Source organism: Cyprinodon variegatus, unplaced genomic scaffold (assembly GCF_000732505.1).
Source record: "Cyprinodon variegatus isolate N-32 unplaced genomic scaffold, C_variegatus-1.0 Scaffold0, whole genome shotgun sequence".
NCBI classification, from domain to species: domain Eukaryota; kingdom Metazoa; phylum Chordata; class Actinopteri; order Cyprinodontiformes; family Cyprinodontidae; genus Cyprinodon; species Cyprinodon variegatus.
Genome location: NW_015150453.1, coordinates 1,733,360 through 1,752,249, shown reverse-complemented (window position 1 = coordinate 1,752,249; position 18,890 = coordinate 1,733,360). Strand labels below are relative to the sequence as shown.

General features: G+C 35.7%; 1 protein-coding gene across 1 annotated transcript in view; it reads left to right on the top strand.

Annotated features, from left to right (window-relative positions):
* LOC107081913 (collagen alpha-1(I) chain-like) overlaps positions 1-18,890 on the top strand; it is a 36,621-nt gene that overhangs the window by 5,760 nt on the left and 11,971 nt on the right. Inside the window, exons 5-16 of the mRNA XM_015370312.1 lie at positions 509-562; positions 660-713; positions 1,084-1,137; positions 1,270-1,323; positions 1,856-1,909; positions 6,649-6,702; positions 7,573-7,626; positions 7,820-7,873; positions 8,821-8,865; positions 13,827-13,880; positions 13,970-14,023; positions 15,866-15,919. Coding sequence (XP_015225798.1) covers positions 509-562; positions 660-713; positions 1,084-1,137; positions 1,270-1,323; positions 1,856-1,909; positions 6,649-6,702; positions 7,573-7,626; positions 7,820-7,873; positions 8,821-8,865; positions 13,827-13,880; positions 13,970-14,023; positions 15,866-15,919 — 639 coding nt within the window. The remainder of the gene's footprint in view (positions 1-508; positions 563-659; positions 714-1,083; positions 1,138-1,269; positions 1,324-1,855; positions 1,910-6,648; positions 6,703-7,572; positions 7,627-7,819; positions 7,874-8,820; positions 8,866-13,826; positions 13,881-13,969; positions 14,024-15,865; positions 15,920-18,890) is intronic.

Sequence of the window (18,890 nt, the reverse complement as noted above, 5' to 3'; positions counted from 1 at the left end):
TATATATATATATATATATACATATATATATATATATATATATATATATATATATATATATATATATACTTCTCTCCTTTTTTTTCGCCAAGCTTGGGATCTATATATATGTGAATACATTCATTCCAAACTAAGATCTTTACACGATCCACGTCATTCCTTCAATTTTTGCAACTTTTTGTCTGGCAAACAAAAGATTAAATACATTTTGTCTGAGGAGACCAAACATTTGAACTTTTCTTTAACTACAGTTCAGCTACAATTACGTTTTCATATTTTAAAAAAGTTTACGAATTTTTTTTCAAAAATACTGAATTGACTTTAATTATTTCTGAATGCAAAAACTAGTTAAGAAAGTAGCCTTGCATGAATATTTGAATATATTTAAGAATGGACCCTGATATTTGAATCCTGATGAATTCTTCTACTAGAAGACATCAAAATCACTTAATTTATGGTCATCGAGGCTGATCTATATTTTGTCTGAATGATTCTGTCTTTCTGAAAGGGATCCAGAGGCCTGCAAGGTCAAACAGGCCTGCCTGGTATTCAAGGAAGAGAGGTAAGAGTCCAAACTCAGTCCTGCAGCATGTTTCTTTAAAAACAACAAAAAAAGCAAATAACAATGTGGATAAAGCATAAGATGCTTGTTATTGTAGGGATATAAAGGAGCTAAAGGAGTTCGGGGAAGAGGAGGAGACACCGGACCAGTTGTGAGTAAATTAGATTAATACTTATTATAATGAGTTTACTCGCTTTATCTGTTTTTCTGTCTGGTAATTACTCCCAAAACTTCCCTTGCTGACATTGTAATCAGGAGCTGAAAGTGAAAACTAAGCAAATTCAGACGAAAATGAAACCAGACGTAATCTACAGTGCTGGAAACATCAAAGAATATTTGGTTGATTTTGATTTCCAAAGTAAAAGTGAAATTTAAAAAGCAGTTGGATGAAAATGGTTTCAATTTCGAAAATGTAATAAAATAATTTTTTAAAATTAAAGGAATGTATATCCATGTAGATGAAGTGTAAAAGATGTGACATGAATGATATCTTTAGTTCTGAGTGTTCTTTGCACTTGCAGGGCGATGCAGGACCCGAAGGAGAAGAAGGAGCTTCAGGTTTCTCTGGGGGGATGGTCAGTTTACTAAATAAGACCTAAAAATTCATATGACTTTTAAACTTTACCTTTAAATGATTTAGCTGGATAATTTCACAGGATTCTAATGAAGCTGAAAACTTTGTTTAAAAAGCAAACTGATTCTTTCAGGGTGAACCTGGACTTCAGGGAGAGCCAGGTGAACCTGGAGAGCTTGGTCTGAAGGTAATTATACACCAAATCTCAATTAACTCACAATGACGATGTCTTAGAATAAAGTTTATTGCCATGTTTTCAACAAAGAATAAGTTTTGAAATAAAGGATAGCAGAAATTTCCCAAATAGAAATTTATTTTGAAGACGAATCTTCACATCTAAAACAGTTAAAAGCTTCTTCTAATAGGAAATAAATTCTATCCAGATAGAAATTGTTTGTCCCCAATCTTTTCAAAACTAAAGATCACCATGTTCATTTAAACTATGTGGCATAACCACTTACTGAGGAGAAATATATGGCAGCAAAAGATATGATGTTTTTAGACAAAAGCACAAAGTAGAAAAGTATGAGTCTGAACACAAAGCCTTGTGGTTCTCCAATTTCTATTGAAGATGAGAAAATGTATAAAAAATGTTGAAGGAAGGATTGATTGATTGATTGATTGATTGATTGATTGATTGATTGATTGATTGATTGATTGATTGATTGATTGATTGATTGATTGATTTGTTAATGTCTATTGTCTCTTTTGGTTGACAGGGGGACATCGGTATGGAAGGTCCCCGAGGAGGAGTTGGAACTGCTGGTGAGCCTGTAAGGAGCTAAATCTGCCACCCACCTGGACAACATTTTATCTTCTAATATGTAATGAAAAGTTTTAATAGAAACATTTAAAACTTTGTAAAAGTTTGGAATATTTAACTGCTGCCATGTGACACATTTAGGGTTTATGTTTTAATCTAAAAGTTAGCATTGGACGTACAAAGTATAAGTAATATTTTAAAAATCAGCATTCATGTTTTGAGGTCAGCTATGAGTTTATAGTAAAGTTTTAAGGACTGAACAACATTAAAAACACATAGTTGCATTTGTGAAGCAAATATATTGAACATAAACAACATGAAATTATATTATTGTTTGCAGCTAGATGTGTTTTATTTGTTAACAAAAGGATAAAGAATTTATCTAGATAAACTAATATTAAATCAAAAACAGCAAAAACTTAAAAAAAAAATTACAGTAAACTATAGATTAACTGAATGACTATGGGGAATTATATCCTATGCATTTACTAAGCCCCTATGAGGGTCACATTGGGATCAAGGTTCTCAGGGACCCAGAATGTTGGTGCTAGGACACAGTGTCTCCTGGACAATGATTTCTTGCTCTCTAACAAACTAACCGCTGCACTACAATCATAATAATAACCAGAAAATATTCTTGAGTATACAAAATGAAAATAAAAGTTGTAAAGTGCTAAAATAAAACAATTTGTTTTGCTGATTTTATATTCTCACAGGCTAAATTTGAAAAGGGAAGCCCCGCTAGCTCGGACGGTAGAGCATGAGACTCTTGATCTCAGGGTCGTGGGTTTGAGCCCCATGTTGTTGGGAGAGTGTTGGCCTATTGGTTAGATGTAGCAGTGCCCTTATGCTCTTGAGAAGGTTGCAAGTACCTGGTCAATCCCTACAGCTTCCACTCTGGATTCCTGAACAAAACCCTTAACCCCACACTGCCATTGTGTGGACTCCACACAATGGCAGCCCACTGCTCCCTAAAGCCGGTACATACACTTTACGACTTTACAATCGTTGCACGCAGCTACAGCTCACACTGCATGATAAAACCGCGGGGCTTAAAAGTTCACAGCTCACGATGTTTATTCTCACAATGTGCTGCCCGACGCTCTGATGCGATCTACCTGCTCACATTGTACGTCTAAAAACCACGTCAGACTCAGCTCCGCAGTGGGATGTCGTTACTCGGACTCGTCTATCTGGAAGCCAAATGAGGAGAAGAGGAATATCAAGCTCATTAGAGTGAACACGCTGTCTTGGCAATATGTGCAATTTGGTACTGAATGCCCTAACAAGAAAAGGCAACGGCTATTTGGACAAAGACATGGCTGAGCAAATGTGGCTACTACGTTCTGTCAATTTTACAGAAAAAAACTCTATTTGGTCGTGCCTTGGTGGCGCATCGGTTAGTGCACATGACCCATGTATGGAGGCCTTAGTCGTCGACGCTGCTGACCCGGATTTGCATCCGACCTCTAGTCCATGTCTCTCCCCCTCTCTCACATCCCCTTTCCTGAATTTCAAAGATGTTTGATTTTCTCCCGACCTTACAATTCCTGATCGGGATCGCCCCTGGTTACCCCCTGTATACTAGATTAGATAAGATTAGATTAGATTAAACTTTACTGTCATTACACATGTACAGGTACAAAGCATTTAAAGTGAATTACAAAAGGATAGTTTAGTATAAAGCTCATGTTAAAGGAGATAAGAAGCTTTGAAACTAAAAATCAAGACATTTTAAAAGCAGCTGCACATGATGAANGCCACCCACCTGGACAACATTTTATCTTCTAATATGTAATGAAAAGTTTTAATAGAAACATTTAAAACTTTGTAAAAGTTTGGAATATTTAACTGGTCAACTGCATTGTCTTATTTCAAGTCTTTATTTGAAATTATCTTAAAGAGTAAAAATGCTTATTCCATTGGCAGAACATCTCATATACCTACTCAAATTAAGGGTAAATACACTTAATTTAAGACATTTTTACTTATTTTTAGATTGTTTTTGCATTGAAGTTGCTTACTTTGACATGATACTTCTTTTTGCTCTGCTACATTAACAAGAATAGCATCATCTGTAAAATATCTGTACAAATTATCAGTCTCTCAGGTCATTCAGCCACAAAACAGGCCTAAATCAGAGGGAACTGGACCTTCATTCAGTTTTTCTAAAAACGATTCAACACGTTTCCACGAGTCTTTGTCAGTTCTGTGAACTCACACTACATCAGGGATTCTTAACCCTGGTCCTCAGGGTCCACTGAGCTTCATGTTAAGATGTGTCTCTACAGCACACCTGATTAAAATGATTGTAATTTCCTCCTTGACAGACCTAAAATGCTGCAAAAGCCATTGAATTACCTTTTCATTCAGGTCAGGTGTGTGGAGGCAGGGAAACACCTAAAACATATATAGGACCGTGGGCCCTGAGGACCAGGGTTATGAAACCCTGCACTAGAGAACCCTGTGGTTGGAGCGCTGTATGAGTTTTAAACTTGGCCATTTGAATCATGATCAGACTGATGTGTGCTTTCTTTGAAATTAGTTTATATGCTTGGAATATGAAGCCACAATCCTCCCCCTCTGTTCAGTGATGACTTTTCCTTTATAACAAAGATGGCTTCCTTCCTTTCAAACCCTCGTTCCTGGGTTCAGGATCTGAACATTTTGGTCGTCACAGGTTGGTCTTGCAGGTACAGCCGAATCTTTCCCACAAAGCTGTGCTGCTCCATGTGTTTTTTGCAGCTGTTTGGCTTCCCTGATGGAGTCTGAGCAGTAACACATTGCATAAAAAAACAACATTCAGCTGGTTTGACGGCTTCTGTCTTTGGGATGAGCCAGTTCTTGTATTAGTTGTGGGGTTTGAAATTCATGTTTGTTTGGAGAAAGTTTGGTTTGTTTCTTCTAAAATTGTTGGTGTTTGTAAACTGCCCACAATCTGGACCATATCAATGTAATAGTGTCACATTCTGATCATAGCTGAAGATGCTGGACCAGCAGATCCATCTGGTTGGCCTTACTCTATGGTTCTACTTGGATATTTAAAACAACATACATAAAGACAAAAACATACAAAAAGATTAAAAAAAAAGTTTTATAGGTTGTGCCTTGGTGTGGTTGTGAGTTTCTTTGAACCAAATCAGAGGTTATACAGGAACATTTCAAGTTAATTGCAAAAGGATAGTTTAGTATAAAGCTCATGTTAAAGGAGATAAGAAGCTTGACACTAAAAATCAAGACATTTTAAAAGCAGCTGCACATGATGAAGCTTAGCCTTATAAATTAAGCCTCTGGTTTTAACGAAATGAGGAGATTTATTAACATATATTGAAATAAAGTAAAAAGAAAAAAAAATTAAATTTCTGATTAAAGATGTGATGACTTTTGTAATGAGATTGTAATAACATACCAAGGTGTAACCGACCCAAAGGTTATTCATTCATAGCAGTCCTATGTCTGATCTTATTGTGATTGATTTCTCTTAGTAAATGTGACAATTACGGCCTTTAAACATGTTCATGCTGATGCAGTTAAAGGTGGTTTTTAAAAGATAGTCTTAAACATTTCAGTGTTATTCTCATGAGGTGAGCCAGATGGGCTGCAGCAGGTGGCAGACATTATAATTTATCTGGAAACCCCCCTGAACTTCCTCTGCAGGCGGCGTAGCGGGGATTCACTAACCTCACAGTAACGGTAAACAGCAACCTTTGGAACCATCATGTCTGGGCATAAAAACCCGCTTCATCTTAGATTTAACTTTACTCTCAGCTATCATACTGAGGCCTTTTGTTCCCCCAACGCTTACTGTTCATATATGTCAGTTATAAGCACTTTTTTTTGACTGAGATTCACATAATACAATCACGTCTACTAAGATTTAAGCATCATTACTTAATAATTAAAACAATTTAAACTCATATTTACTCTGATTTAGCAAGATTTGTTACTTTTGTCCATTATTTAGTAAAATTTCAGCTAAGTTTATTTACGACCAATTCATTTTCCAGGATTAAAGGATAAATGTCTCAGCATGATCTGGAAAAACTAATCCATGCGTTTATTTTTTGTCGAATTGATTACTGCAACAGTGTTTTCACAGGTCTGCCTAAAAAGAGGATCAGACAGCTGCAGCTGATCCAGAACGCTGCTGCCCGTGTCCTCACTAAGACTAAGAAAGTAGAGCACATCACCCCGGTTCTAAAGTTCTTACACTGGCTCCCTGTATCTCAGAGAATAGACTTTAAAATACTTCTGTTAGTCTATAAATCTCTGAATGGCTTAGCACCTAAATACATCACAGACTTGCTATCAGTGTATCAACCCTCCAGACCACTCAGGTCTTCTGGCTCCAGCCTGCTCTGCATACCTAGAACCAGAACTAAACATGGAGAAGCAACAAACAACAGAAAACTGTAAAAGTGCGGAAAGCCTGAGTTCCTTTAAATCAAGACTAAAAACGCATTTATTTAGGATTGCCTTCGACTGTTCTAGTTAAACAGTTCAACTAAAACATATTTTCTTTAGTCCAACGTTTTTTTAATATTCTTTTTTGTTTCTGCATTTTGTATTTTATTTATTTATTTATTTTTTTCTTACTTGCTTTGATTCTGTTTTATCTTCCTGTATTTTAATCATGTAAAGCACTTTGCATTGTCTTTGTACTGAATTGTGCTATACAAATAAATTTGCCTTGCCTTGCCTTGCCTTTAAATTTACCCTGCTAATACTTATCTCTAACATTTATCCCAGGGGCCTCGTGGGGACCCAGGCTCTTCAGGATCAAGAGGAGGTAAAGGCATGAAGGTACCACAGTTTTTATTTTGTGCTTGTATTTTTTCCTGTTTCCTTTGCCAACATGTAACAATAGAAAATGCATCTATCCCATGCAATATTCTTGTAAAATTCAAACTTTGCACAAAAGTCTCATAAAAGAAGTATAGGATTGGTCGGAATTGTCTACATCATTGAGTTTTTTTTTTTAATCTTTATTCATATTTTTAAATGTATTACTATTTAAAAGCAATGTTTTTTCTAGGGTTGTCAGAAATAAATAAAAAAAATTATAAATTATTTATTTGTTCCACTGCCCGCTTAATTCAATGGAACAAATTTAAACAGCTTGTGCATCATGTTACATTCAAAATTGTCGGTTCATGATAAAAGGAAACTGAGTCCACACAGAATAGGGCTTTTTGGCTCCTGCAGGAGGAGAGAGCTAAGTTCAGCCACATCTTTCTCTCTCATGGGTCTCCTCGCAGAAGCCTTTTATTAGCAGATCATAACACATGGGGTGGGTTACAGAACAGTGTTCTTCTGACAAGGCAATTGATCAGGTCATAGGACAAAATGCTGCTCCTGATTTAATCACAGAATAGAGTGGTCTCCTGATAACTGTGATTATCCTTGCACAAACATCAGCAGTTTTCTAACAAAGTTGCATGACAGTTTGCAGTAAACAGAGTTAAGCATCTCATTTCTTTAATGTTCTATATGCACATGCATTAATTTTATAATCATAAACCTGACACATCAAATTGGCACTTTGAATTATTCACAGTTATTTTTTATAATGCAATAATTTGCATTGAAATAAAGTAATCTAACCTTTTCAGTTTTTCCTAGTTTTTAGTAGTTATTATTTGAATGTTTTTTAATTGTGTGTTTTCCGTTCAGGGGTCTCGAGGCGACCCGGGTAAGCAAGGCCCTCAGGGAAAAGATGGACCCAAGGTAAAGACATTAAACTGCAGTACAGAGTGTGTTATTTTTTTTAATTCAACTGGATGCGGTAAATACGAATAAAGGATAAATCTCTAACTGTATTTTATTTCCTTTTTTCTATTAAAATTCAGCTGTTGATAGTTTGGGTCCTTTGCTAACAAGCAGGGATTATCTCATTGAATTATTTCATCTCATCTCTCAGGGTCAGACAGGAGCTCCCGGATTTCCCGGTGACATCGGAGAGAGAGGCTACTCTGTAAGATAAACCCTGTTATTCTTAGTGAATAACTAATAACACTGCTAATAAAAGGAGATTTCATTTCAGCTTTTTGGTCTTATATGAACATGTCTGTTAATGCTTACCTTTTATAATGGGATCTCCATTTCATAATCTTATTGATTTTAATTTCATTAAATCAGTTCTGCTCTGCAAAGAGAGCAGAACTTAGTTTTCTAATTAGTTGTTTTGCATCAGTTATTATTTATTTCTTATATTGTGTGTAAATGGTGGGACAGTGATTTTTGTTGTTTATTTTTTTAAGCATATGCACTGATCGATGGCACTTTTTAAAATTTTGTTGTTCTTGTGACAATGACAATAAAGATAAATTGAAATTGAGAACTTTTATTGTCGTAATAAAACATGAGTTTTCTTGGAGTCTCTGAATATCAGTGGCAGAAGCTTTTCAGTACAATTAATTTGACCCAGATCTGACAAGAAAAACACTAACATGTGTTGTTCACACCTTTTTTTATCCACAAATCTCACTTTCACCAACCCCTCACTGCAACCCACAAACGAAGCCACATAAATAAATTTCCTGTTATTGTTTCGTGTTTCTTTCAAAATCTTAAATCTTGTTATTGATATTATTTACTTTTGGTAGGCATGAAATCTAATTCTAAGTCCTTTAAAAATCCTGCTTTTGGTCTTTTTGCACAGACCTTAAGCATACATTTATCCTGGGAAAACTTATCTCGGGCCTTTCAAAGCTGAATATTTGTAAAAAAAAAAATGTATCAAAACTGAATTGTGCACATTTCCCTGTAAAACAATCTATTACATACAATGAAAATATGCTTTTAGTTAAAGATTCTCAATTAGAATTGTGCATCACAGCAGATGTTACCCATCAGATTTCATTATTGTTTTTTTTAACCTTTGCATCATTTCTTAAAATAATTTCTACCCTTTTCTTTCAGGGTTATCCAGGACAAAGAGGACCTGCTGGACCAAACGGACCAAAGGTAAAAAACTGAGGATTGTGTTTTTATCTCATTATCCTCTGATGTTTTTCTAGAGCTTAAACAAAAATCAAAGTGTTGGGGAGTTCACATGTCGGTTTGTGAGGTATTTAAAAAAAAAAAATCTCTCTGGTGAGTTTCACTTTCACCATTCTGACCTTAGTCGTATCAACTTCGGAAGGAAAACAACAAAGTTGTTGTTTAAAAAAATTCCTTTGAGGTTTTAAAATGGTTTTGAGATTTTTTTTTGTTGATTTATTTGATTTTTCATGTAATTCCGGTTTGTTTTACAAGATTTGGAAAACCCATCCACTTGCAGAATGTAGGTCATGTTGTGAATGAGTAAAGGATGAGTGTAAAGTTCAGAAAGAATCTCACGCATCCTAACATAGTAATACTTTCACTGTACATTAACCCCAGTATTTCTACTGTCACTGCGTTAAATCAAATTAGGAAAATTTCACAGCTATACTTGATCTCTGATCACCTGTTTTTCAATTTCTGTTATGAACATCTGTCTTGATATTAAGATCTGATCAAGGTAGAGGTATCGGTGGAGTGTAGTTAAACTTGGATTTTGGTGTAGAGGGATTTAATTTAAACTGAATTTACAGTCAAAGCTTTTTGGTAATGTTTTTGCGACAATTTATCAAAAGGATTTCCCTAGAGCTTGAACGGTTACGGTAATACTGTAACACCTGGACAGAATCTGGAGACTTTATAATTCAACCGACACAAGGAATGAGCGTTATAAAAGAGTGTATTAATAAGTAAATTGGTGTTGCTGAAGCAGGAACTGGTTGGGACTGGAATCACTGTGTCAAAGGCCTTCATTAGTCCCATAGAATGGCTCCAAGATTGTGCCTCTTACCTGCCAGTAGGCTCAGTAGGTTGCTATCATCAAATGAATCTTAACCATAAGGTGAATCCTTTTTTCCCTGCAGAATTAATGAGTGTGTTTATGTGTAATCTGAACATAATTTTGTTAGTTATTCATGCATTGTAAAAATGAATTGATCTGCATGTCACTTAGTAAAAAAAAAAAAAAAATCTCATATATCCTGTCATATTATATGAGACTGATGACTTCTGTTGAAGTTTGTTGGTACGGAAGAGGATTAGGGCCACTGAAAAAAAAAAAAAAGTTAACTGATTTTTAAATGTTATTTCAGTTTAATATGAGAAAAAACTGACTTTTTTCTCAGAATTCTGACTTTAATCTCAGAATTCTGATTTTTGTTTCAGAATTCTGATTTTTGTTTCAGAATTCTGACTTTTTTCTAAGAATTCTGAGAGGTAACAGACATGTTAGCATCAAGCCATAGCCATGTCTGCTTTAGAGACTAGCTCTCTTGTTTTAATGACCATCTGCTCCTCTATTAATGAGGGGACCCCTCTGGCACATGAAAAGTTGCCTAATTCCGTCATTTTCCACCAATGTGTCACTGGCCACCTCAAATAACTCACATCTTTGTCAGTGAAGCTGAGTGCTCCCACATCTCTTCCTGCATGGTGCCCATCTATATTAAGATCCACAATTCTGAGATTAAAGTCAGAATTCTGAGATTAAAGTCAATATTCTGACTTTTTTTTTCATACTAAACTGAAATAAAAATTTAAAAGTCAGTTCATTTTTTTTTTCCCCAGTGGCCCTAATCCTCTTCCGTATGTTGGGGAAGAAATGTCTCGCTTTCATTTTCCCATTTTAATAGCTTTTATATCTATTATTGCTTTTGTCAGATTTAGGTTATCGTTCTTGTGACCTTTATGTTTTTTTTTTTTTTTTTATTAAACGACCGGTACCAGAAATTCTGTCCATGTACATATGTGCTAACTGATCGAATAATTCTAATATAGCACACCAAGGAGGCATGCATACCAGAAAACCTGAAATAAAAGTAAACTGTTAATTATCCTTTGATTAAATGTGTATTGGTGTAGTGACATTGACCCATTAAACTGAAGGCTGTTTGCATTTTAACTTCTCCACATAACCTTAATGATTCAAGTGTGTCCGACACGCTTTTTGTCACAAAGGTCCCTGGTGTGTTCAGTGTCGTTTATGCCATTTCTTTCTTTTCAACTTTTTTAAACCTTGCATTTTTTTTTCATTAGTGCACATCATAGGGGAAAACAACAGTTTGTGAGTTTTTAAATGTAATCTAATCTAATGTAAACACATACTTACATTTCAATGCATTAAATCATAAGAAATGGAAAGACCAAAATGGTCATTTCGCAATAGTCCCAACATTATTCTGTTCAGAAACCAAGTTCAGTCTGTTACATGAGTGCAGTAGGTATAGAAACCTGCTTTTTTTATCTGGTCGCCTTTGTTATCTCTAACCAACAGCTTGACACATCGAGAGAAAATTAATTTTCTGTTGGCTTTAACTGAGGCTTAACTGATTCAAGTTAGTAACATTTTTATTCTGTTGAGGATTTTTCAAGCTTTTGAAATAATTTTCTTGCACATCTACATGACACACAGGGCTGTCCCTAAATCTCTCAGTTTGAATTTGAGATGCCAAAAACCAAATTTTCTTTATTACTCTAAGTGCAACAGTGCATTTCTAAAGTTATTTGAAGGTAACTGGTGTCAAACTGCGAGTGAAAGTGAATGCATCTCAGAAATCATTTGGTCATTGAGTCACGCATATGAGATTTCATGGACAAGTTCCTGGAATTTCCCTGACTGTCCTCGCCTGAAAGGCATCTGTATGATTATTATAGGTATGTATATTACCTGTCAGTCATCAGTGCATTACATGTAAATAATGGTTCTCTTCTCATAGGAGTGTTTTAAAAACCATATAAAAACATCACTGTGGGGCTTTTCCAAAGGCCACACTTCATTTAGTGAGAACAGAAAAACTGAAAGTGAAACCAAACCATACTGCAGGGATTTCATTGTGTTTAAATATAAATAAAACACATTAAAACTAAATGAAGTGGCAGAACCACTTCTGTTCTCCTTAGTTTTCAGTTTCCTTTTATTTACAAAGAAGTACAGTCAGAACCTTTTGGGCCGTTGTTCTTCCAGCATGTTTCTGATTGTGGTTTCTAGTTTTATAGGTATATAAAGTGCAATTACTATTTGATGCACTGTGCAATAACCTGTTTCTCTATATTTGACACACAGTGCAATAACAATATCCATCTATATAAATACCCATGTAAACACCCTGTACAATAACCCTGTATAATAATCCTGCTAGAAAAAAATGGTGTCATATGTGGACACACTGCATATGTTGTAAATATCCCATGCACCTTTTTCCTCCTTTGACACGTTCTTCTTCCCCTTTGAATATTTGAGCTGATCTCCACTGATTAATAAAGTCAATCAATCAATCAATCAACCAATCAATAGTTGTAGCTAGTATATGAAAACCCTTAGTATATGTACCCAGTATTTATTAAAACTATTGATTAGATACATGCTGCATTTCTCATTCCTACATTGTTGAAACATTGTAAGGAAACTCAGGCTACGTGCATTTAGGTGCTTGAAAAAAAATGTACATGACGCCCCAAATATTTCATTTCTACTTAATAGGAAACCTAATTAAGTTCTTAAGCAACAGCGAAGATGCATCCAATAAAAAACAGAAAAACTATATAATTCCTCAGAGATCTCCTTGAAAATCACCCTTGTTCAAGTACACCTTAATCCAATGAACTTCTTATTACCAATCCTCTGCTAAACTTGATGATACACTTATAGAGGTTGGAATGTGGATGCAGCTAAAAATTTAAGGACCATAGCCCTTAAGGAGACTCCAGGTCAAACTATTTAAACTTTTTAACTGCTAAGCATTTGTGCTAGGAGTAAACTGGGAATTAAGGCAATATAAGAATGTGAAATCAAAAATGCCTGTTTTGCAATTTGTCAAAACATTTAATTGAAGGTTTCATAGTGGAACAGTTAAAAGCACTAATAGCCTTGAAACAAGAGGGCTGTAGATCTCTGCATGCAGTTTGAATCTTGCACCCTGGGAACAACCTTTGCATGTGACGGTTTTCTCTGGGTCATCTGGCCTTCTCCCATATTCTAAAAACATGAAAGGCCTCTCTTGATCTAAGTGTGAACGAGTGAATGATTGCTAGAGAGATTAGTAGTCTATCCAGGGTGTCCCCCACCTCTCCTGCAGTGACTACTGGAGAGTGAGTCTGCCTGCAATGATGCATCCCTGTTACAGACAATGGAAGATTGGAGTTTGCATCACGTCAGAAGTATTAGATTTTCATTTTACTTAATACTAGCCTGGAAGATTTAATATAAAGAAAAAAAATAAAACACTGATTTTCCTGTATGATGAAATTTTGGTATATTTTTTGTTTTTACTTCTGTGTTACACTTATCCGAAGGTCATTACAACTGACTGGTGTTTATGACTGTATTTCATCCACAATTACGTTCAAACCAATGAACAGGGGTGTCAAAAGTATTAATATTATTACATAAGTAGAAGTATAAATCCTACCGTTTAAGTATACTTTTGTAGAAGCTAGGGTTAGGGTAAGAAAAAGTAGAATGTATAACACAAAAGTAGAAACGAAGCGATAATAAGGAAACCAGGCCAATAAACTGTTTAAAAAACAAGAAAAACAACTGACCTTTATTAAGAACAATCAGAAAACAAGCAAAAGAAAATCAGAACATCATGGTCACTAAATCCTGACTAATTATGCGTTCTTTAAAATTTTGGCCTTACTGATTTTAAATATAATGTTATAAAAAGATTAAACATATTAACTCATTCTTTGTCACCTAAAGACTAATTTTATGCTATTGTCAGAAAACAGATGTATGGCACCTTTTAATAATGATAATATAAATATTTTTTTTTATGGGAATTTAAAAACACTAACAGTTCAAAAGCTTGCATTCCACCTCTGAGCTGTTCTTTATCTGTTTTTTTTCAAGTGGATCTTTCCTGTTGTTTTTTTTTTTTCCATAGGGCCCTAAGGGTTTAGGAGGTTTTCCAGGAAGTGATGGTGACCCTGGAGAGGATGTGAGTGGTTAAATCTAAGCCCCCAAAATGGCAGAAAATGTCATGTCAGCTGGAGCTATCCTAAAGATTGTTTTGTTTGGCCTATTTAGGGTCCGACGGGTGTCACAGGTTCAATAGGAGAACCAGGACAGTTTGGTGTTAAGGTAATTGTTCACTTTTTAAAAGATAAATATTGCTCGGAATGATACAATTTTTGTCCTTTGGCTATCTAAAAATCGTGACAGTTTGTATACATAATTTATCTATATATTAGCTTTAAGCTTCCTTTCAGTAAAGGGTTAAGCCTAATTCAAGGCAATCTTTGCTTTAGTTCGGAAAGACCCACTCTAAAGATTTCTGTCACACCTTGCCGATTTATGCCGCTTATGCCTGACGTCCATAAATCTCATAAAAAGCTGGCATATGCTGATATGTATAGTATTTTTTATAAATTTTGGGTGTATAAATAGTGTATTCATAACGATTCCAGAACATATGTCCAACAACAGCCTAACTTATGCATAATGCATGACAGCTTATTGCCCATGAAATAATGTAAAAGCTCGAGTCCTGTCCTGAGGGGGCAGTGATGCACCCAGAGGCGTCCTGCCTGTATAAAAAGATGTATTTGATCACAGTACTAACCTAGCTGCTATTTACCGCTCACTGAAGAAAGAAAGAATAAATAAACACAAAGAAAAAAGAAAATTTGCAGTCGCAGCAGATTCAGCGTCATGTCTTCTAGAAAGTTTCACCCTGTCGCTCACGCTATGATGGGGATGAAGTCTGGAGAACAGACATTTTCCCCTTCTATACCAAAACGCTGCGTATATGCCATCAAATGGCAGCTGTACGTTAGAAACTTATTCAGGGGTTGTCTAGAACACGTCAGATACGTTGATATGTGTTGGAGATAAGTTCTTGATAAGTTACGTACAAGTTATGTACAAGTTACTCATAGGTTTTGGTTAAGCTAGACACCACGACTTATGAGTATATTACACTTAATGTATGTCAACGTTCAGATAACTTACCTGTAACTTATGCACCATGTATAGGATACACTGGCATATGTTGAAAGCGTTTTGAGCATGCTCAAAAATTATTGACGTATGTCGATGTATGCTAGTGTGTTTCAGCGGACTTCAGCAATCTCATAACTTATACAAGACGTACCCATAACTTATCCAACGTATGCTAGCATTTTTGCCAGATTTTCCGTAAATCAGGCATACGCTGGTCTAAATCGGCAAGGTGTGACAGGGGGCTAACATAACTGCCTTCGAATTTTAAAAAGAAAGCTATTATATTTATCTCCTTAGGTTGTATTCGGCTATATTCGGATTTCTTGATTAAAGGCAGTGGATCTCTGTTGGTAAATCTTTTTTCTTCTGGGATGGCTTCTTCCTGCTTTACGGAAGAGGATTAGGGCCACTGGAAAAAAAAAAAAGTTAACCGATTTTTTAATTTTATTTCAGTTTAGTATGGGAAAAAAGTCAGAATTCTGACTTTAATCTCAGAATTCTGACTGAATTTTGATATTTAAAAAAGTCAGAATTCCCATACTAAACTGAAATAAGATTTAAAAATCACTAAACTTCTTTTTTTACAGTGGCCCTAATCCTCTTCCGTACTGCTTATCTTGTAGCTCTAACTCAGATAGGAAAAACCAACAGCTAGTTTTCTCTTCATAATTGATTCTCTGTACAGTTTATTGATTGTAACACAAATCTTAATGAAAGGTTCAGCAAATGTTTTACCCTCAAGGCCTGTTTTTCAGGTTCTGCAGATCTTTGGAAATTTTGTTGCGTAACATGCTGGCAGCACTTTTGGATTTTCTTTCCAAAACAAGTCCTGTCAAGTCCGTCTAACAGCCTGCTATAAATAGCAATTTCTGGAAATACCACCGCTCCCCCAAACAGAAAGTCCCACTTTATTGTTTATTTGAATTCCATGTTATAATTCTTCCATTAATTTCCAACTGTTCCTGTTCTTTTCCTGTATAGGGCAATAAAGGTGATCGTGGTGTGCGGGGACCCCGCGGTAGAGAGGGCCGAGTGGTGAGTTTAAGGAACAAGATTGTTAGAGTGTCTAGACATGAGAAATCTTTGTCTTCCAGAGAAAAGCCTGATGGTTTTTTTTTTCTAGATAACTACTGAGTACTTTTTTTTTTTTAACTTTGTCTGGTTGTTTTTTATAATGGGTTTTTCTTCCACGCTAATGGGGGAAATTTTTCAGCCATACTTTAAGAAAAAATATATGCTCACTTTTAATTTTTTCTACTGATGTTTCATTTAGAGTTAATCTCATGCACACATAAGGCATTTTCACAAAGCTAACCTGAACCATTTCATCTCTAAAACTTACCCTGAACCCTAAATCTCCTCTGGGTTGTTTGTGGGTTTTTTTTCATTTAACTTCATTTTAGTCTTAGTTGCTACTTTAATAAAAAAAAAAAAAAATGAATAAAACATGAAAAAAGAAAACATTTTCTATTAATTTCATAATTATCTAATGAAGGTTAGGGAAGTATGCCTGGATCCATAATAAAGCTTTAAGTCCTTCATGAAAGCATTTCCTCTATAAACTGAAGGAAAATTTCCTTCTTCATTAATTTTTTTAAAATAAAATAATAAATAAATGAAAATATAAAGATAAATAAATAAACAAATAAATAGTCATTATTGTAAGCTGCCGGTCTTAGGAAAACATAACTTGATATGGTATTTTTCAAAATCCATAAATCTTATCAATTATGTAGATTTTGAATAGGAGGCGCCCTAGAATGGACCCTTGGGGAACACCAAATGTGATTTTTGTGGCCTGTGATTTTAAATTACTTAGTGATACAGATATTGACCCTGTCATTTAAGTAGGATTTAAACCACTCCAGTTCTTAGCAAAAAGTTTTCCAGGTTTTCTAATAAAATGAAATGAACTGTGTCAAATTACAGTTCGAATTTATATGACTGACATTAAAACACCTTTATCAGGGCAGTCTATGTACTGTGGTTAAAGCCTGACTGGAAGATGTTCAAGCGACTGATTAGGTCTGTTCACACCGAACGGGGACTTCGCAGCTGATCTGGAGGTACCAAGCTGAAGTAAAAAACACTTCCAGTCGCTTTGTAAATCAATACCTGCCATGATGAGGTGCAACCAATGACCAGCAGCATGTAGGAGGCTTTTGCCTGCCTAGTGAATTCGACCGCGTGGGAAATACTTTTGCTGGGCATTCGAATATCAAGACAAGCAAAAGGTGACGGAACTGGTGAAATATAATATAGGTTTTGTGTTTGGTGTGAATTTAGGAAATTGTTGTGCTGTTTAAACACTGTTATTTCAGTAATCTCACTGATGAAAAGGGGGGTTGAGGCCTGTAGTTCTGCAGTAGCAGCTAGTCCAAGTCGCCGTTTTTCAAGAACTGTTCTCAGGGCCTGGAGGAAAACACCTGGCAAAAGGGACGTGTTTTTTATTAGAGTTAAATCATGCGCTATAACAGGCAGAACTATCTGACGAAAAGGCTTGGGGAAAAAAACACTGAGATGGCAGGATGAAGAGCATAGTTGGTGAACAATTTCTTTTAAAATTTTGTAGAGTATTTGGCAGAACTGGGACTTTTAGGCAAAATCTAATAGTTGGGGACAAATTTTAAACTTTAATCTTTTTATTTTTTGGGTGAAGAAGTTAGCACATTTGTTGCATAATAATGCTGTTTTGTAATTACGTCACTAACTAGAGAGTCTGCTAACACCATTAGCTGCAAACCTACACCATTTGATGCAAACCGTGAAAAACTTTGATTATGGTGTAAATATTTAGAAAACTATTCAACATGATTTCCAATGCTGACAGCATTATATAGTTATTTGTTACTTCTTAAATTATTCTGAAAACTAAATCTGTTTTGCTGTGTATATACTTTCACCAAATTGCACACAAGAGGCGGCAGGTGACATATGGATGGAAGAGGGGGCGTTAGGACAGGATTTCAGCTGGAGTGGAGGAGGCGGTGCTGTGGCTTGTTACACTTCTTATCTTGGTCTGCAGACAGTGCTAAACAGCCCACCTAGTGGTAAGCAGTGTTGGGCATGTTACTTTGAAAAAGTAATTAGTAATAGTTACTAGTTAGTTCTCCCAAAAAGTAACTGAGTCACTCACTCCACAATAAAAGTAACTAGTTACTAGTAAAAGTAACTATTGCTTTACTTTTGTGTTTCTCGCCCCCGTAACCCTCACCACCTGGTCCCCACCTTCTCTCCGTGTGTTTCAAAAGGCAGCTGAATAGAGTTGACGACAAAGACAAGAACCTGCAGAGAGGTTTGCATTTATTGCAACTCAACGTAAATGACATCATGGGGGAACGCTATCTGATGGGGCCTATAAACCCCGTCAGATAGCGTTTCCCTCTTTTTAATACTCTCAGGTTAAAATTAAGTTGTAGCAGCAAGAAAAATCTGATATTTTGAGAAAATGATCATATGGGGTAGTATAGGGTGACCAAACGTCTGTATTTCCCGGGACATATCCGTATTTCACGTCCTGTCCCGGGCGTCCCGTTTTTTTTTTTTTAGAAAGTGAGGAAATGTCCTGATTTTTTAAATTACCTTAATTGGACCATTAAATTTACAGGCACTAGGGCACTGCGCACGACGTGCGTGTGATGTAATCCCTGAGCCGCGTCAGAGCGGGCAGCCCTGTTCTTAATCAGAATATAGATAGCGTGGCTGTCAGTACGCCAACAACATGCAAAATCCCAAATGTATGTTTACTGACGATTTACAAAAGAGTTTCCCCGCTTTCTGACTGGGTCGAGACACATTGGAAGGCCTTGTGCACAGTGTGCAAAGCAGGCACCTGGACACTGAAAGTAAAGATAGTCTATTGATATGTTTGTTCGTTTTTGGTACATTTTGAGTTCTTTTTGCTACACAAGAGGTATTTTTTGTAATTAGCTCATTTATTAATTTATTTTTTCCAATAGCCTACAGAACAGACATTATTTCGTTCATTGCTGAGGCTGAGTATCAT